The sequence below is a fragment of the Bemisia tabaci genome, chromosome 8 (assembly GCF_918797505.1).
Source record: "Bemisia tabaci chromosome 8, PGI_BMITA_v3".
NCBI lineage: Eukaryota > Metazoa > Arthropoda > Insecta > Hemiptera > Aleyrodidae > Bemisia > Bemisia tabaci.
This window is the reverse complement of record NC_092800.1, coordinates 7,366,571-7,387,400: the sequence shown is the minus strand read 5'-3', so window position 1 is coordinate 7,387,400 and position 20,830 is coordinate 7,366,571. Positions and strand designations below refer to the sequence as shown.

Below are 20,830 nucleotides of genomic sequence, written 5' to 3'. Positions count from 1 at the left end.
ATCAAGGGATATTTGGCAACTCTCGAATGTTCAGACAGCGTTTTTCCTTAACACGGCAATGTTGCTCCGGGCTCAGTACAAAGGGGCTAGTCCACAGTCAGATGTTAAGAGTAGTTTTTGAGCTTTTAAGTTAAAAAAAACTGCTCTTAACAAAAAGTGATACTCCTCAACATAGACTCTGTATAAAAAATGTTAAAATTTGAAGACTGCACTAATTTACTGTCGGGTGAAGTTTTTTCGCCTTTCGAGGATTATTTTTGTCAATTTCAACTCGATGTTGGTGAATGATTTCTTCTGTACAGAGTAGTTTTTGAGTTGTTAAGTTAAGAAAACTGCTCTTAACAAAGAGTGATACTCCTCAACATGGACTCTTCCTAAAAACTGTTGAATTGAAAGACTATTCTCGTTGTCAGATGAAATTTTTTCGTCTTTCGAAGATTATTTTTGTCATTTTCAACTCGATGTTGGTGAATGATTTCTTCAGTTCAACTCAGCCCATTCAGAAATTAAGAGTGTAACGCGAGAAGGTAAAAAGAAGTTCATTGGCACCGTGCTGATGGGTGAGGTGGGGAAAGAGGGAAAAATCCATACCAGAGAGAACTGAATGAAATAGACACAAGTTGGTAATTAGCCAAGGTGACGACGTCATAACTCTATAACGAGCGGATTCTGTCAAATTTACATTCTCACCAATTCTGTCGCACCTCTAAAGAATCAGTTTTTCATGCATTGCAGAAATATGAAGTTTACCCACTTGATTGAAATCTTTGTCCCAAGACGGAAAATCTAACAGAACCACGCGCAAATCGTATTTTTATAAAAAAATAAATTGCAGGTCTTTTTTAAATTAAAATTTCCTGATTTTTCTTGTAATTACGTGCAAACATTAACAAAATACTGGACAGAGAAATCGAGCGATCGTTTTCTTGTAAAAACCTGAATGGTTTTCAGTGAAGCTTGCAACCTTAGAGCTGGCAATGAGTTACGTTGCTTCGTCTGAAAAATCACTATTTGTGACTGCACACAAGAGGTAGGATTTTATAATCGACAAAAAACTCAAGCCACTGTTGAAAAGTATAGAAAGGGCCTTATGAATATATTGGGACAAAAAAGGCTTGAAATGTTAAACCAAACTGAAATTATGCTGAATTAATTAATTGAATTATGATGACTGAGGTCTTCCGTTCAAAATGCGAAGTGTCAAGAAAAACTGACTAGCATATTGATTTGTTCTGTGGAGTACAAAATTAATTTTCCGTTAAAATGTCAAAGTCCAGAAATTTGTCTCGCCTCAGCATAAATCGCTTCACTGCAAAATTCACCTCTGTCGACCAAAGTTCTATTATTCTCTCGTTTACAATCACATTTATATTAACTTGTGTGCTGCCCCAGCTATATTTCGTATTGATTTCCAAGTAACACATGGTAACTTTAAGTTGGTTCGTTTGGTAATCCGCCTGATTTTAAGTCGTTCTCGAGAAAAATTGAAAAGTCTTTCCACCATGAGGAAATTTCTTTAAGAAGTTACAGATTACGGTTATGAGTCTATTACACGATAGATGTTGGCTAAGTCATGAAAAAACATCTAATGCAGTTTTTCAATAATATCTATAGATGATGGTAGTAAGTTGAAGGAAAACTGAGAAAATTAAGCAGGAAAGAACAAAATTGGACGACGCTGTTTATTATTCATGAAGGTTGAACCACATTCCCTTAAAAGGTAAATTAGAGAGCAAACAACTGATTACCATGATTTCAATTCGAATTTCTGGCATTCCAGTGCGAAAACTGAAGGAAAAACTAACAGGTTTCAGTGGTGAGGCGTGAATGATCGATTATCGATACGTCCCCACTTGAAGCTATGGTAAGAATCGATTATTAAGATGTTCGTTGCGAACACCCTATTCATCGATCCTTTTCCATATATTTAAAAGGCAGATCAATCGATACATCGCAAAGCACGCCACGCCACTGACAGGTATTAAGAGATCAAAGAATCGATGACAAGATTCATTTGTTCTTGTCGACCCTCACTGCAATAAATCTTGGATAGTCCAAACAGTATCGCCAATTTAGCGTAGAATTCATCATTTTTACACCTTTTACGTTGAATCTTATGAGAATGGAGGAAAATAATTGGCGAATAGGCAACATGGGGGTTGCCGATTGAAGGCGGAATCGATTATCAGAGGCACAATCCGTGCCAAAAATCGTGTCAGATCTAAGTGTCTTCCCGATGCCATATTGACGAAGAGGCGAGGCGTGATGATCAATTATCGATATTTCCCCCTTTGAAGCTGTGGTGAAGGATCGATTATCAAGGTTCTCGTCGCAAACACCCTGTTTATCGATCCTTTTCCATAGGTTTAAATGGCAGATCAATCGATGTATCGCAAAGCACGCCATCGACGTGAATCTCTCTGATCATTTTGCCAAAGATGTGGTATGCTAATAGTGAAATAGATGGCACTTGTCTCATTTACGGTGTTTCAAAATTTTCGCTTACATTTTATTTTTCTCAGGGAAACGAGGCGAAACCTCATTTCTTGAAATTTGTTAAAAAAATTACTAAAAACTGAAATGTGCGGAAGTTTTTTTGGAAAAATACGGCGATGTAAAATTTAGTTTTCGATTTTAAAACTGAAGTGTTACGCACAATAATTTCTGGAAATTTCAGAGGTTAATTTTCTCTAAATCCAGGTCTCGTTTTCATGCCTAATAAAGGAGCCAAACATCAAGCAATACCTGATGGCGCTTACAGTTCGAATTTTTACTTTATTTGCCTTGAGCAACAAATAGCGAGAAAAGCGCCGAATAAATCCTTATTGAATCCAGCCCGATCATGCTCAGATTCGAACTGCCACCAGTGCGTGGCATGCTTCGCGACGTATCGATTGATCTGCCATTTAAACCTATGGAAAGGATCGATAATAGGGTGTTGCAACAAACACATTAATAATCGATTCCTTACCATACCTTCAAATGGGGAATTATCGATCATTATCTGTCACCGTTGTTCCGAACTCGTTAGCGGCGTATAATTAAGAGACTCATCCCAATACCCTGTTTTCACTTGCTAATAAGCACCCGTGAAAACGGTCGATCGTTGAATGACCTTATCGATAAAATCCTATCTTTTTAATGCTATCTATCGATATCGAGAACTTTCGATAATCGACACAATCCGAGTTTCCTCGGCGACAAGACAAGACGATGCTAAGCGCGCGCCAAACTTACATACTGCTGTGCTAAGTAAAAACACCGTATGAGCATTCAAATGTTGTCAAATTTCCTCTCTGGAATTATTTAGTTTTGAACAAAGTTACTCGTATCAATATTTTTCAATGAAGAATTGAGAAGAGAGTTCACCAAACACGCATGGTTAATGTATTAGAATTTATTCATGATACGTACTTGAATAATTTCGCGAATACTTATCCCATCATCAGCAAGATACAACAAAAAATATGAACGATGGGTGTTTGGTGAACTTTCTCTCTTTTCTCCATTGATAATAGCACGAAAGGTGTGTTTCTCTAGAATATTTTTCCTTGAAATTTTCTGACTTTTAGATCAAATTAAGAAACGGAATCATGTGGAAAATCGGAAGAGAAATATTTACGAATTTTCCTGGAAATTCGTGATTTGTTGAATGAAATCTAGCAACGCCAGATGGCTTATACGGCGTTCTTCCTTAGCGCAGCAGCATACCTCGCGATGTTTGTATTGGCAGAAGTAAACGGCTCCGGCTTAGGGAGTTTCGGTGTTTTTCGGCTCTATTTCCGCCTTGCGTGCTTCCAAACACAATGCAACACAGTGCAACGTTTCATTGCCAAGTGCACTCAGCGCAACAAGGCGCGAAGGAAGGGAATCCCAAAAATCGCTGTAATCCATGCTGTGAGCTTTTTGGTGTCGTTACTTTATTAACTCAGCAACAAAGAACTTTCATTCTACAACCGGAGTATTTTGAGGTAAAGAAATGTACGACATTTCGTATATAGTTTCCTAAACTGTCGTTATCCTCACGAAAGAGCGTAAGTACATTTGGATTGCATTTTGCAAAAAGGAACCACTAGCATTGCAATGGTGCTAAGATTGTGCAACTTCATCCTTTGCAATAAAACTGCGGAAATTGTGAAAAACTATGAAATTTAGATGGTAATTTTTGTCTTAAATTTACAGTTTTTAGCGAGTAAAATAGAAACTATTAAGGGATGATCGGGTTTTTCCTCCAAGACAAAAGAATTTGCACAATCTTAGCAACATCGCAATGCTAGTGGTTCCTTTTTGCAAAATGCAATCCATTTCAATGTCACCAAATTCCTCCTCTCAAATTGCATTTTTACCAGGAGAATTTCGGTCTTTTCGAACTGCAAATTTCGCCGATTCTTCCTCTGATCTCATGCGAATAGAGGGAAATTCGACAAAAAGTGCAAAAGTACATTCTTGTAATATATTAAAATGTCCGGTCAATTTTGCAACCTTGGAATGGAGTTACGTTCCTTCGGGCGGGAAACTACAAAATGAGGGAACGTAGCCTTAAATGAAAATACTCAAAATTAAGATTTTTTATTTTAATAATTTTACATTAATAGAACAAAAATTAAACAATCAACTTCAAGTGAACCTCATGAATGCTTAAAATCTTTTCAACAACAATTCCACCGGTTAATAAAACTCTTAGTTGATAATGCGTACCTATATTTTATTCCTGTGAACATGCATTCAGAAAAAAATGCTCTACCGACGCAGTTCTCCAGGAATACATTTTACGATTCTCAGTTGAGAAGGGCGAGGAAAGCGAAATAAGTACCTCCAACGGTGGGAAAAGTGAGCTTATGGCTCAAGTTTCCAACACGGAATTGCGGGGCACTTTCATTTTTAATTTACAACACCTGTAAATAGGAACTAGTCCTCAGGAATGGCAGACGGGACCTCATTCACTCACAACCCCAAGGAAAGTTTCCAAGCACGGCCTAGCGCGACGAATAAAAATCCCTGATTGATGTTGAGCGTCAGGTCGAGCGAGTGGCCGCTCGGTGAAATGAAGGCGCCGTTTTCTTGAATACTTCCTTTACACGTAAACTCACCCCCAGTTGCTATGATACCTCCAATCAACCGGTAACTACTCGGATGCTTCAACGCGTGAACTGTTCGTCTCCGATAAATAAACAAACGTACCCTACGGAAAATTCAAACTGGGTCGGGGACCACTTTAATTTTTAACTTACTCTCCAGTTATTCGTGCAAAAACTTCTTGTCAGTGAAAACGTCGATACTGACCTTACTGAGTCTCGCAGTTGTGTATTTCTAGGATCTACCGGCATAACCTATAAGGAGTTTCGCTGCGAATTGTGAGTTTTTCCCTTTACCTTGATCATATCCCGCTGTTTTGACATCATGAAACCAAACAAGCCTCTCGCTTTATTTGATATTCTTGCTTTACTTGATAATCCTTGAATTGGATTACAAAAATACTTAAAAATGTTTTTTTTTTAAAAAAAAAAACAAAGACACCAAAATAGTTAGTGTGCAAGTTTGAGCTTTAACAAATTGGAGAAAAGTTAGAGGAAAAGTGTTTACATCCACACAGTCCAAAAACTAGTAGAGAGCATTATGTTTTTTGCGATTTACTCCCATTCAACCTATTATCCCGTGAAAAATGAAATTTAAAGTCAAGAGCCTATAACAAACAAATAAAAAATTAATAAACATTAAAATATTTTGGTGAGATCTACGAAAATTGATGAAAGGGCTTTGCCAATGGCATCATTGTCAACTAAAATAACTTCAAGTATTATAAAAAACAAAAAAGCTACTCTCAGTAATGACGTTTCAGAAAATCCCATTAAAAAATGAATCTCTTAGTTCAAAAACAACGCAGCTCGGGTTTTTTACATGTACAATTTTTTTCGTAGAAACACTCCTTTTCTAGCACGCGGTTTTTAACTTCTGAAAAATTCCATTTTTCCGAGGATGGGTCGTTTTCGAACCGAAAGATTCAACTGCAGTCGTCCATTTTTCTGCATTTACTCACCAGTTGCCTTTTATCAATCATGAAATCATTCAGAGTGATCTCTTTTTAAAATTTATCTCAGAAATCTAACCCCTATTATCTTCGAATATATTTCCCACTCTGACCACTCTCTCATTTTGAAGCTATCGCGTTTTCTTCACTTAATACTCCGAGATTTTTTACTTCTTTTACGTTAAAGCAGGTTTTTGGTTTAACAATATTAAAAAATCCCCAATTGGCATAAAATAGTTATAATCTTCCCCTTCGAAAGTACTTCTAGTTTGTTGGAGTTTTTTACCAACGTGCGTTAAAAATTCAGCATATAAAGCTGAAAAGCTCAATACAGATGGAAAAGCTCATATGAGCATAGTTTTCCCTCAAAGAAATAGACTAGTGTTGCACTTTATAGCATATCTCTTGATGGAAAACTATGCTCATATGAGCTTTTCCCTCTATATCGAGATTTTCAGCTTTATGCTGAATTTTTAACGCACGTTGGCAAAAAACTCCAACAAATTGTCTTCCGACCCGTGCGTCTACCGCAATCAGTTTGTGTACTTCTAGTACATACATACATACATATAAGTCGCTTTACAGCACTCCCTCGCGCTCTACGACTCCTAACCTCCACTGCTCTCTTTCAAACCACAAATCTTGGGGGATTGAGCACCTTAACATTTCCGCTTCCATTCCCTCCCTCCAACCTTTTATTGGGCGCCCTCTGCGTCTTCTCCCAGGAGGAACCCAATCAAGGACCTTCTTCGGCAACCTGTCTCCTGCCATTCTCTGGACATGACCATACCAAATGAGTTGTTTTGTCATAATGTCATGCACGATGGTCCGCGTGGCATCCATGATCTCCCGTACCGTCTCATTCCTGACGCGATCCTTTCTGGAAATACCAGCGGATCTACGCCAGAAGTCCATCTCCGTTGCCTCTAAAACCTCCCGGGTCCGCTGTTTCATCGCTGTTTTCAGGTACTTTTAGTTCCTCACTAAAAAAAAATTCGTGCACATGATCCTCATATTGATCCTCCTTGTGTTGCCAGGAATGTCGAAAGTGATCGAGCTGCCTCGAAGCCAAGGGGACGGGCAGCGTCAGGGAAAGCCTCGGAACTCGATGGACATGTACCGGCCGACGGCCAAAGAGGTCCTCCATGGCCTCCTCAAATTCCAATCGCACCAAAACCATTGCAACCACTCAAACCATTCCGGCTGTAACAATACAACCCAAAACACCCCCCTGATGAGGGAGGATAGCCTCGAGTCGCAGAGTTCTCAGCCGGGCTCTCCTGTACTGTCCCAGAGGGTCCTCTCCGGCCAAACCACCACTGCCAACCATTTGACCAGCCCTGACGAGAAGGAGGAGGAGGAGGAGGAAGAACTACGTAAGTAACTTCACGGAACGATTCAAAAATATTCCAGCGGGCCGATTATTGAAATTGATGGATAAGGCGATAGACATAGAAGACGTAGGGAGTATGGAGCTATCCTATTGGTTGAAATGGGTGGTTTCTGTGAACCCATTTGTTATTTATTTATGGTGTTCTATATCATTATGAATTTCGAGCTATTGCGTTGTGTCTCTCTTATCACTTTGATATTCACAGACAGAGGCGTTTGGTTGTGATTATTTTATTTCTGTTTCAAATACCACGTGAGAACTGTGCACCCTCTTTCGTAAAACGTCAATTTTTTATGTTGTGCGTTACACAGGGTGCTTAAAACAATCTGCTTGTAGACATCAGGGAGATGTGTTAGGGAGATTCCTAATCTAATTAATTCTAATTATTCATGAAACGTCATCACATCCAGTAATTTTTTTCTTGAATAGAACTCAGAGTCAAGAAAATGTCTATTTTAAAGAGCGGAATGGAAAAAGCAATCGCATGCACCAAGAAACGCCGTGACACTCGATAATTATAGAAACGCCGGTGTCACGGTTGTGTATAGTCGCAAATTTGAAGGCGAAACGTGCCACAGTCGGCAGCAGTACGCTGTGTGTTCGGTTTTAATCTTATGTGACACTTTACTGCTTGGTCCTACCCAGGTATTCCACAGGCCTCATTATTGTCTTTATTTTTACATTTGTTTATACCTGCAATTTCTCCATACCTCTTACCTCTAAAAATATATAGGGCCCGACATCATGTTGTGAAAATTTTCTATCATCTAACGGGCTTTTCATCATTTGAATAGCTATCGTTTATTCATCTGGGTGCTTACTACCTCCAACTGCAAATCCATATGACAAATCACAGAAAATAAAAGAGGCAAATGAGCAACTTGAGAAGTCGATGAGGAAGGAAAAGAAAAGGAAGAAGAAGAAACAAAGCAGAGAGGTTCATTTCAACAGTGTGATCAAAATGGAGGATGACGGTAAGTTTGCAACCTTACAACTTGCAACCATACTTAATTTTTATCCAATTTCAGAACTACTTAAAGCCTTGATCAAATTGTACCACTAAAAAAATTAGTCTAATTCATGTCATGCTTAAGTGTACTAAAATTCTTTACTTACCGATCTTAAGTAAATTTCTAAAAAAAAATAAGACACATCTCCTCATGTGCGTCAGCTCTCTACATTTGGACGTGTTTCTGCCAAACGGAACTGTGTGTATTATGACGTGAGCTCTGTTATGCATATATTCCTATGGGTCGTAGGGCTCATGTCTTAATGCACATAGTTCGATTTGGCAGAAATACGTCTATTTAAGGAGGCTTATTTCCTCACTTCTTTCAGAGGTAAATTTCAGGCATCTTAGATCCAATAGACGTATACGTATGTCTACATTTGAAAAAATATCCTGACTTTGTTTCATCTATCTTAAGGGGTGAAAAATAGTAGGACAATGGATAAAACCTCGAGGACCTAAGTATTAATCGAAACTCGACATTCAGAGTCATCGTCTTACTTAAAATTTGGACAGTGGTGAGGAGTGAATTATCGACTATCGATATTTCCTTTATTTGAAACGGTGGTAAAAAATCGATAATTAAGGTGCTCGTTGCGAACACCCTCTTTATCGATCCTCTTTCATAGGTTTAAATGGCAGATAAATCGATATATCGCAAAACACGCCACGCCACTGAATTTGGAATGAAATCAACGCAGAAGCACACTTCTTTTGCACTTGCCTTCTTCATTTTGACCTATTTTAACTACCTCTTTGTTCATTTCTAGAAGTTGCTGATTCCACTCCGCCACTAACTCAAGACGAGTCAATGGCCAACTGCAATTCGAAGACCAGCGAAGAGCAGACCTCTAAAATTGACCCTACTAAAAATGACCAGAAAATCGATCTAGATTGCACGCCACTAAGAGTATCCAGTGCCATGCCTACAGGCGACCCACCAGCATCCAAAAAATTAGAACTTCACCGATCAGTCAGTTCGGAACCACACTTTAAAACCGTTTCGAGTGAGACCGGGTCCACGAAGAAAGGCACCCCTAAAACTGGTTCGGAGGACGAGGATTCTGATGTGTGCACCGGAAGAACCGGTCAGGGTTCTCCCAAGAAAGTCAAAGCCAAAACTAACCGAGAAAAAGTCATGGAGTACCTTACATATCCTTTTTTCAGGTGAGTGATAAATGGACGTATTTATGCTAAAATGAACTATTTGCATTAAGACGTGAGCCCTGAGACCCTTACAGTATTCGAAACTCACAGGCGCCAACGCGCCAAATGCGCCTAAAAAATGAAGGCTCTCCACCAATGGGGCCCCTAAAAATTGCCCCCTAAAAATCTGAATTTTCATATTAGGCAATCATTCAAAATTTCGACGCACGGCACCGGATTGAATTCGCAAAATGCGAGTAGTTGCGTCATGTTGAGCATGCAATTTTGTCTTTTCCAATTTACAGCTACTTACTAGTTCTGTTACGAGAACATCTTGCGTCTAACTTTTCACTAAATGCGCAGTAATATGTAAGCAAAAAGTCAATTTGGCCCCTAAAAAACCTTTAATGGCGCCTAAAAATCGGTCTTGATGCGCCTACATGGCTCCTAAAACTCAAAGGTGAGTTTCGAACACTGGATCCATAAGAATAAATGCATTACAAGACTCACGTCATATTGCACATGGTTCCGTTTGGCAGAAATACGTTCATTAAATGTGTACAGGAACATGTTGAGGTGCTGTTATAAAGTGTGGCAAGTTTAAGAGCCAAATTAAATATTATTTCATTACATATCTGAAAATTGGAGGTATTAAAGAATACGCCGATGATTTCCTTTGATAAAATGGGAATTTCCAGGTAAATTTATGAATATTTTTCTCCCAATTTTTCAGATAATTTAGTTCACAATTTTACGTAAAGACTCTCATAATTTTAAGGAAATATATTCTTAACTTTCCTCAAAAATGAACATTTAATTGAAGGAAATTTGGCAACTGTCGAATGTTCATACGGCGTTCTTCCTTTTAGCACGGCAGAATTGTCGATGGTTCTGGTGATGCCCGAATGCGTATGTCATTTTTAATGAAACTTTGCCATGTTTTTTACTTATTATGTATTCCTTATTTTGTGTTTTTAAATTTGTTTCAGATCCACCCCAAAACCACGCTTCGAGCAGGGACGATGTCGGCCTGAACCGGTCGGGCGAAGTCTAAGCGAGCCAGGACCGGTAGATCACATGATCTCATCCCAGTCAGTCCTCAGTTCGTGACCCCCGGAGGATCCGGAACCTCCCGAACTCGCGCATTCCGTTAACTCCGGAGACGACCAAGCCGGAGGAAACACTCCTCGCCGAACAAGAACCGGAGCTAAACAGAGTCAAGTTAAGGGATAAAATCTGCCGAACCCTCCAGATCCTCATCCCACATTCCGCGGCCAAAGAGGGATTTTCGATCCGGAGAAAGAACTCCGAAAAAATCGGGCAGACGTGGATAACTCCGGAATCGCTGACATGTTCCGGAGTACCGCAAAACGACCCGGGCCTCTTCGTGGGCTACAATATACTGAACAAGTACAATTTTAATTATTTCAGGGACAATTTGAAAAAACTCTCAGTTCGCAACCCTGCGTTCAACAACTACCTCGAAACGATCAGTGAGCATGATGAGTCGAAACAAACAGAGGTAGAGACGGAGACAACGCCACCTGAATCCAAAGAATTCTCGAATAAAGTGATCCAAAATTCCGGAATTTCAGTTTCAAATCTTCCGGAGAACAATTTTCCTAAAAAAACGCCCAGTAAGATAACAGAGAAAATCTTGCGGTCAAAAAAACTACTGAACTCGAATAATCTGTCAAGTCAACTGGATTATTTCTTCCCTGAAAGTCGGAAAGTCTCGAGTCTCAAACATCCCCTAGTGATCGAAACCAAACCACACATGATGGTAACCAAAAACCATGTTGACTCTGGCGGTTTTGACGTTAGAATTACGTCGAAGTATCCGTCGGTGCGCGGGAACTCGGCGAAAAAAGCCCGGAAAAGTCGGTCGGTGGGACCGGCCAGCTCTCACGGTCGGAAAAACGCGGCGAGACCTGTCAGGAAAATCCAAAGTGCGGATCGGGCGACCAGTCGCGGTTTCCAGAAGGCCAATAAGGTGCACGCGACGAGTGGCAGCCCTGAGAAAGTGCGCGGGAAAATTGATTTCGGCAAGACGAGAGTTAGTCGGCTTAACGGGTCGAGCAACCCTGCAAACGAGTTTAAGGGCAGGAGGGGGAGTGGGAAATTCAGTAGGAGCGATGAAGATTCGCAAGAGGGTAGTTCCAGTGGCTCGAGCACGAAGGCTCCTGCACGGAGGATGTGCAGCAAGTGGAGTCAGTTCAAACTTCCGAAGTATAATGGACTCAATTCGGAGTATGGGCTGTCGGCTGACCAACTGTACGAGCGGAAAATGTAAGTCATTTCTTAAAAGCAAAATTTATGAACCTAGTTGGACATAATGATGAATATGGTTGTAAAAATAGCAATATCAATGAATTTTTGGACGTAATTCTATCAAACGGAACTAAGCGCCATAGGGGAGGAAGGGAGAGGGGGGCTTGGATTGGCGGGTGTTGCGGAACGCGAAGCTCGTTCCGTCCTATACTCGCAATGTTTTTCCATGGCGCTTAGTTTCGTTTGACAGAACGCGCTATCTGGGATTCCAAAGTCCTCAAATGGAACTCAATTTGGCGCTTAGTTCCGTTTAACAGAAAAACGTCCATTTTATTGAAATAGTACAGCCAAAGCATTGCGATAGTTACTGTGTTAATGCGAAAACCTTCCGCAAATTGTAGGAAATTGAATAAAAAACATTAACTATCGCAATACCTTGGCTACACTATCTCAATAAAATATTGACACAATGGGTCAGATGACCCAAGCGGCGTTGATCGCGATATTTTGAAACCAATTTGCGATTCTCGACGAGTTTTTGGCGAAAAAGTCGCTAGGATTATCAGAATCTGAGCGATTATCCTCGATGTTATAGCAATTTTATCTTCCTAAAATATTGCGCACAATAAAATCGAAATTGAACTACAAGTAATGACAATTTTTTGTTTGATGAAATTGTAATAATTTGCCGGTTGTATTTTTGCATTTGATCAGAGAATGAATTGCAATTTGATCAACGTCGATTGATCGCAATATTATCGGATAAAAAATTGCGATTTCATCGCATAAATATGCAATATAACCGGCGATTTATCGCAAAAGTATCGAACAGAACACGGTACACGGTGATAAATTGGAATAAAATTTCGATCTTGTCGTACGCAATTTTAGAATGATAAAATTGCGACAAGATCGAGGATAATTGCTCAGATTTTGATAATTTTTTATTCTGTCGTATGTGTGCACATTTTAATTACATTGTTGCATTAGTCATCTACGAGTAGACGGAAATTGGAAAATCTTACTTCCAATCCCAAGTTCGCCTCAATGTTTCCTACCTACGCAACTACATTTTCTTTGCAAATCATGTGTGACTTTGAACAGAAGATCTCATTCTCTGGTGACCCAGGGTCAAATTTTGACATTGTCATCCCCGGTATGAGCGCATAATCTTCACAATGTAGCATTACGGTGGGTATAATATCGAACTTTTGATGGGCGGAACTTTGAGGCGCAATGCAATGTCACAACAATGCGTTAGTGATGCACTTGCCAGCTGAAGGATTACCCATTGATTAATGATGCGAAACGAGCGGTCGATGCCAAGGAAACCATGCGCACGTTTCTAACTTTCACGTCAATGTCAAGATTCGAGTGTATGCTGAATCGTATTTTGACGTTGTGAAGGCGTTTTTTACGCCGCGACGCATGCTTTGAACTCGAGATACCAGGCTTGTTTACTGTTGAAGTGTTGACACGGTTTATGCAAGAATGTCTGATGTTCAATACGGTGTTTCAGAGTTTCCGAGAGGCGATTCATTAAAACTTAAGTTGGACTATAATTTATCTGAGATGTTAGAAATTTAGAAAAATCATGTTTTAAGTCCAAAAAGTAAAATCAAAAGTTTACCGAGGACATTGACTTTGTTAACCAGATTTTCAGAGTGAAAAAAAGCACCATTTACAGAGGAAATGTCGTAACTTTATCCTAGGTTTTTTCCCTTTCTTTTTTGATTAACCAAACGAGCAATCATCCCATATAATTGCAGAATAATTATGGTGTACACTTTGAACTTGAACAGATAGAATAAAACAAATCGATGATCTGATTTTCTCGTAATAGAGCATTATGAGTGAAAAACAATTGCAAAATCTAAATTCGAGTTACGGCGCTTTTGCTGTGAAGGGCAGAACTACTACAATACAAATAATTCTGAAAAATATGATGGATATCAAAAATTTCAGTACGGCCCGATTGAATTCAGACAAAGATTACTGTAGTTTTCATTCTCGTTCTCTTTGTGTGTGTGTGTGTGTTTTTTTTTTTTTTTTTTTTTTTTTTTTTTTTTTTTTTTTGTAATTTAACGATGAAGAAGGATTTTCACTTTGCTTTGCATAGGAATTGGACTAGTCTGGACTAGGAATTAAGACATGCTAATTCTCTTGTTTAGACAAAAAGCTGAACGGGCAAAGTTGCAAAGGGATCTGAACCAGCAGCTGAATGCAGAGAAAGAGGAAAAGCAAAGGATCAACGAACAAATGTTTCGAGCTTGGCTTGCGAAGAAACGGGAGCAGTCTAAACAGAAATATATGACTTTTTCTAAGTTCAACTACGCCATTTACTACTCAAAATTCTCTCCACTGTGAGTATTTCAAAATTCGAAAAAACAGATTCTCTCTAAAAAACAAATCATCCTGTAGGCAGCCAAGAGAGCAGGGTGTGGGGTTAGGATTTAGCTCATGCATTCTTATATATTTTCCTAAAATTCATGCACATTATCATAAAATCCGCAAAACTGATGTCATTTCAGTTTTTTATTCATAAGTATCATTCACTAATCCCGGAGACGTCCCGTAAAGGGTTGGCGGCAGGGCGTTGACGAAGAGATGTTGCGGTGTCAGTTGCCCGATAACCTCTGGGAAGACAGGCATATGTGGCGTTTGGGTGTCGTAGAACGCCAGAGTGCGTTATAAAGCGACTTTATATATATATCATTCACCAATCATCCAAAAAGGAACCACTAGAGAGGGTAAGATTTATAGTTTCACAAGGCATGTGTTTTGGTCAAATGGACGTATTTCTACCAAACAGACCTATGTGGAGGTGAGAAATATGGGGTGTGCTCGTCGAAGATGGATAAGAAGCAATGTAAAAGTGGGCGTGGTTCCTTTTGAAGAATTGGAAAAGCGGAATATTACATTCTATCAAACAGACCTATGTGCCAACTGAATGCGGAACTCATGAGCCGCGGGCATGACAAGAGAGCGTTGTAGACAGGGCTCATGAGTTAAAGCGCCCCGACGACGATGTTCCCGCCGCGCCCACTCCGCCCACCCTCGTCCGTTGCCGCTGACGTCACTGGCGCTTTATTATTATCATTCACTCTAACGGCCAGAGAACTAACGAGCACACCCTATATTTCTCACTTGCATATAGGTTTGTTTGATAGAAATATGTCCAAATCTTCATAAAGATGCTGAAAATGCTCAAAATCAACTCATAAAGCAGGATTTAGCATTTAGAGTTTACATTAGAATCGTAAAATTCAAACCTCCCGCCTCCAATAGAACCATCATCGACGAAGCTCAAATCGGCTTCGGAAGCAAAATCATTTGTCAGCAAATTGAACAAATCATGTTTCATTAAATGTCCTCTCTTTTTTGGCGCAGAAGTACATTTAAAAATGTAAAAAATAAATCCAGCACAAAAAAAACTATTCCATCACAACACACAGTGAAATAAGTTTAGTGCCCGACTCCCTGGTAAAAATTGGCAGTAGAATCTGTGTTCCAAAATACCATAGACCTACATCCGGCTGTAAGATTTCAAATAGCTTCTATAGCCGGCTACACAATTTCTTATAGCCTTTTACAGCCGATGGCGATTAAGCAACAGCCAGGCGATAAAGTGTATGCTAAACGTTACTAATTACGGATCCTAGGACTTAGTGAGTTTATGGACTACTGCTCTCTTTTTGAGCCGTAGTATCTTGATTTATTTTGCGAGGAAAGCTCCGTACTTTTGATGAATGCCAGCCATTCCTAATATATTACAGCGCCTTCAGTTTCGTATGATACTGTGCAATACCTCTGGTGTGACATAGTTGCTTCAAGCGCCGTGGCACGCTGCGGCGCGGCGCTGCCAGCGCAAAACGCGCATTGGCGCCTACAAACCTAACAGGGATACTTCACGCGTTGCGCAATGCGTGAAGTATCCCTGTTAGGTTTGTAGGCGCCAGTGCGTCGCCGCTCCGCTTTGTGTTAGGCTCTAATATTCAATCTGGCGGAGTCAGCGTTATTCAACTCATGATTTTGAAATGTTTGCACATCCTGTATGGATTATTCTAATTTTAATTGATCAAAAAAAAAATATGAAATAAAGGAAAATATAATGTGTGTTTTGTAAATATTAAGGTGGTTCCGTATCAAACTTAATGCTTTCCAAAGCACACTAATTTCTGCACAATTTCTTGTAACCTTTTATAATCGATGGCGAAAAAGCAACAGCCAGGCAATAAAGTGTAAAACCTGGCGATAGGAACTATAGCCCGGCTGCATAATTTTGTATCGCTTCGTAAAGCCCGGCAGTATGATTTTCTCCGCATTCTACAGACAGCTTTATGATTTTCTGTAGCCTTCTTTAGCCGGCTATAAGAATTCCTATGGTATTTTGAAACGCAGCTCTTATCGCCAATTTTTACCAGGGCTTTACTTGAGCAGACTTTATATCAAGGGGGAAGTTCTAATTTCAAAATATAGAGAAGGCTGATTATGTCTCACTGATTGTGAGTCATAGTTAGAGACTTTTTATGTATCCACAATATTTCCAGTCAAATTTTGGTGGGCGGTGAATCGAGTTTATCAGAAACGCACCAAGTCGCATTACGTTTGAACTTAAGAAAAAGAGGGTCGAAGTTTCATTTCTCCCTAAAACCTCAGTGCTGTGAAAATTGTGACGACTATCCTCACGTTAAAAATACTTTATTTTGACCTCAAGCTTTTGACTGTCAAAATAAAATATTTTAAACGTGAAGATAGTCATAAAAATTAGTCCTTAGCCTTGAAGTTTCGACTTCGAACTTTTGACTGTAGGCCTCGGGTCCGAACCCCATTAGTTGCGTCCAATTTTCACGGAACTGATTAGCGGATCTGCAGGAACAGATTATTCTACTCGGCGTTAATTCCTGAAAAATTGAAAAGCCTCATGAATGGATGTCCATATTGCCCTGATGTCTCCGGACAATAAATCTACTTTATAGATGTTTATAGGTTCCTGAAGGAACCAAAGTCAATAAGCCACCAAAAAAACAACAACTTTTGACTGGAAAAGAGTACAATTAGTTGTGTTCAAAACTCTCCCCCGATTCATTTCTCTGCAAAATGCGACTTGATCCGTTCATACTAAACTCAGTTCAATGTATGTATTGAGTTGTTCAATATCTTACTATGTCTCGTAGTCCATTCGGTAAGTAGAAAGCTCTAACATACTCAGTACGTCGTTTTCCTAACGAAAAAACGTAACTACATTTGAGCGTTGCCAAATTTCCTAGCGTAGATTGCATTTTTATCAGGAAAATCTTGGGAATTTCTAACTGAAAATGGAGATGTTGCAATGTGTGTGAGGAATTTGCGATTTGACTGTTGAATTCTTACGTAAAAGTTCGCGAGAAACACGATGGTCCCACTGGTTTTCTTTGAAATTAACTCCCAAGCTCAAAAAAAGCTCTCAAGTTGAGGCCAAAATGGGGGGGGGGGATATCTCACTCTACCCTGAGAGTCCACCTCTACATCAAAACAAACTCCATGCAAAGATAGGGAGCAAATACATTAGCAGTAATGCCATGTTTTCAGTTTTGGAGTCCCCAAATAAAGTGGCAGCCCTGTCAATGTATTTGCTCCCTATCTGTGCATGGAGAGCATGTCTTGATGTAGATGTGGACTCTCAGGGTAGGGTGGGATATCTCCTCCATTTTGGCCTCAACTTGAGAGCTTTTTTTGAGCTTGGGAGTTGATTTCAGAGAAAACCAGTGGCACCATCGTGTTTCTCGCGAACTTTTACATAAGAATCAATAGTCAAATCGCAAATTCCTCACACACGCAACATCTCCATTGCAGTGATTTTACCTGGGATCTCATGTAAAATTCACCCAAATTTTCAACACAAATTGCGCTATGGCATTCTCATAAGAAATGAAATTGTTTGAATCAAGTTTACAACCTCGGAATGGAGTTACGTGCCTTCGCACGGGAAACGACGAATAATTTTCTTTAATTTCAGGAACCGGCGGTCGAGCCCGGCCCAGCTGGAGGAGAACAGACGGACACAAAATGGACATGGAAAAGTTTCTCAGACTAAATGCACCGAAGAGGAAGGATCTAATTTCGAGATATACCTTGGACTCTCCGTTGACTGAAAAGGACCCGACCGCGACTAATTTCATCGGGAGAAAATAGCTCAGGCTCAGGTGTACGGGGCTCGCGATTCAGTCGGAGATTGTAATTAACTTCAAACTCCTCAAACTGATCCAAGGAGCTTGATCACTGTCTTGTGGTTATCGTATCACAGCAGGTGATATAATCAGTATGCCTCGGAAATAACGGATTAAGTCCTTGCAAGATTCGCTGGACTACGCCAGATTGTGGAATCCATTTTTCTAGCCAATTGTAAATGTTTACCCTGATAATTTTGGTAAATAACTCCTCTCTAAGTCTGTTTTTGTGGAGCTTTAGAGAAAAATTCAACTCGCTAAGAAATTATTTCATTATTAAATGTCTGAAATTTTCCATTATTTCAAATCTTTACAATGTGCTGGAATTATATCAATCGATATTATATGTGATCCAATTAAATGCCCTCTCTGTAATTACGAGGGGCGTTCAATAAGTAAGTATCCCCCCTCTCTAAAATCCATAAGAATGGACCAATTTTAAAAAACTTGGGCTCAAAATCTTCCTTAGGATATTTTGAGTTCAACAAAACAAACCGCAACAAAATCGGACTATGTGCGGCCGAACGCGAGCCGTTTGAACGCGCCGAGGTGCTCGACGCTCCCGCCGAATCTGCGAGGATTTGAAGTCCGCTACAGGAGAAGAGCTTCTCTGCCAAAGCCTCAGTCGTTCATCACTGACGAAAAATCAAAGAAATTTTTGTAGAATAAGGGGCTTACCTCACTTCTCCACATAACCAGCTCGATCCAAGCAAGTCTGATACTGAGACTAAGACTAAGAGAACAGCTTTTGGATGCCTCGTGCGTGGAAGTCTTTCAGCTGACCGCGGATGAAAGAGTTGACGGCTTGTTTGACCTCTTCCACTGATTCAAAATTAACTCCTCCGAGTTCAGATTTCAGGAACGGGAATAAATGGTGGTCTGGTTTGCCATTTATTATCGTATCTGAAATCTGAACTCGGAGGAGTTAATTTTGAATCAGTGGAAGAGGTCAAACAAGCCGTCCACTCTTTCATCCGCGGTCAGCTGAAAGACTTCCACGCACGAGGCATCCAAAAGCTGTTCTCTTAGTCTTAGTCTCAGTATCAGACTTGCTTGGATCGAGCTGGTTATGTGGAGAAGTGAGGTAAGCCCCTTATTCTACAAAAATTTCTTTGATTTTTCGTCAGTGATGAACGACTGAGGCTTTGGCAGAGAAGCTCTTCTCCTGTAGCGGACTTCAAATCCTCGCAGATTCGGCGGGAGCGTCGAGCACCTCGGCGCGTTCAAACGGCTCGCGTTCGGCCGCACATAGTCCGATTTTGTTGCGGTTTGTTTTGTTGAACTCAAAATATCCTAAGGAAGATTTTGAGCCCAAGTTTTTTTAAAATTGGTCCATTCTTATGGATTTTAGAGAGGGGGGATACTTACTTATTGAACGCCCCTCGTATTAAAATTAAAAAAACATAATTTAGTATGTTTTTTTTTACGTTTGACTTAGAGTACTGACATGAATGTGGTGGCCAATTCGTTGAAGGTATAGCTCATTGTTTGGCAAATGACAAGCACATGACACATTAATATCTTGCATACAAGTTTTTGGAAACTTTTAAACTTTCCACCGTATTCTACGTAACTTTTTTCTCCTGCTCTGTGGTCCATTGTTAACGCAAGAGTCAGTATATGGCCCGTGAATTGTCTCTGCTTTACGAAAGAGCGGCGCTATCAGAAATATTTATACATTTCATTCCCTTTTTCAAAGTTTTTAATTTCAGGACTTTATGTTCCCTCAATTTTTTAACAATGAATCCATTTGTTATATCGGCAGTGACGTCATGCGCTATTGTTAGTTGAGAGTTTTTTGTTTGTTGTTATCTAGTCAATGTATCCATTTTAGACTTGAATCAATCAAAATATTTGCATTTGGGTCACTTCATTGATCATTGGATCCCTGAAGGCTTCAAGTTATACGTTAGTGCTTTAAGACTCGGATGCAACTATTCATGCACAAGGGATATTTGTGTTGCATACAGGAAAAGATGAAGGAGTTTCTTACTTTTTAATACAAAATTGCAATACCGATTAATTTAACTGTATACGTGCAAGCACAGAATAATCTGGAGACATACTGATTAAATCTACATTGGCAATTATGCTGAAGAGACTAGACGATTGTACCACTTTCGTAGTCTCACTTTAGGGAGGCAGCAAGCTTCTTTGAAGTTCGCAGTGATAAGAAAAATTAATATAATCGAAAAGGATGAAGATCAAAATGCAATTAATTGCGTCTCTGTGGGCTCATTGAACTCGTACTCGTATTTCATCTTGATCAATTTTTTACGTCGTAGACAAATGAATTACTGCAGTAAATTACAAATGTTGCACACATCATTTTCATGTGAATGTTATTTTACATCGCAGATCGAGTGCTTTCTGTAATTCCCTTCTCATGGAAGCTACCTTTTTATTATGTTGCTATGTCAGTTATGTTATACATTTTGTGAAGAGAAGGGCTAAAATGTGTATGTGTAGGTACCTTATCCGCGTTGTAGGCGGACTACTCGATCCATCCATAAATTTATGATACACTTATAATTTTATTAAAAAAGGAGGAGTTTAAGGTGACTTAACAAGATTCTGGAAGCAACAGATAGGATTAGTGCCTATATGGTTCCATTCATTCACTCTAAGAAGATTTGGTCTATTTAAATCTTGTTTCATACTCTTGACTTCAGTTCAACTATACGTCTAATTTCTCAGACTTCTTTTATTTTTACAGCTCATTATGGTCTCTTAAATGTTTTAAAATAAACAATACGGTTTTTTTATTTTCTACA

General features: G+C 39.6%; 2 protein-coding genes across 9 annotated transcripts in view; both read left to right on the top strand.

Moving 5' to 3' along the window:
- Positions 1-10,714, top strand: part of LOC109040933 (uncharacterized) — a 19,178-nt gene extending 8,464 nt beyond the window's left edge. For 7 of the 8 annotated variants that reach the window (XM_019057060.2, XM_019057068.2, XM_019057066.2 and 4 more), the window contains 4 exons: positions 7,066-7,404; positions 8,216-8,395; positions 9,201-9,597; positions 10,566-10,714. In XM_019057060.2, the coding sequence (XP_018912605.2) occupies positions 7,066-7,404; positions 8,216-8,395; positions 9,201-9,597; positions 10,566-10,686 (1,037 nt within the window). In that variant the 3' untranslated portion in view covers positions 10,687-10,714. Of the gene's footprint in view, positions 1-5,231; positions 5,355-7,065; positions 7,405-8,215; positions 8,396-9,200; positions 9,598-10,565 lie in introns of those variants that run through there. The other variant, XM_072303116.1, reaches the window with a different exon arrangement.
- Positions 10,683-20,830, top strand: LOC109040934 (uncharacterized). Its single transcript, XM_019057069.2, has 3 exons — positions 10,683-11,865; positions 14,019-14,210; positions 17,846-20,830. Exons 1-3 carry the CDS (start codon positions 11,354-11,356, stop codon positions 17,979-17,981), a joined length of 840 nt encoding a protein of 279 aa, XP_018912614.2. The 5' UTR covers positions 10,683-11,353; the 3' UTR covers positions 17,982-20,830.

What these genes read in the sequence shown, in the direction of transcription:
- LOC109040934 (XM_019057069.2), top strand. Translation starts at nt 11,354, where the DNA reads ATGATGGTAACCAAAAACCATGTTGACTCTGGCGGTTTTGACGTTAGA. An exon ending in CAACTGTACGAGCGGAAAAT is followed by an intron (nt 11,866 to 14,018) that starts GTAAGTCATTTC and finishes TCTCTTGTTTAG; the next exon opens with ACAAAAAGCTGAACGGGCAA. An exon ending in TACTCAAAATTCTCTCCACT is followed by an intron (nt 14,211 to 17,845) that starts GTGAGTATTTCA and finishes CTTTAATTTCAG; the next exon opens with GAACCGGCGGTCGAGCCCGG.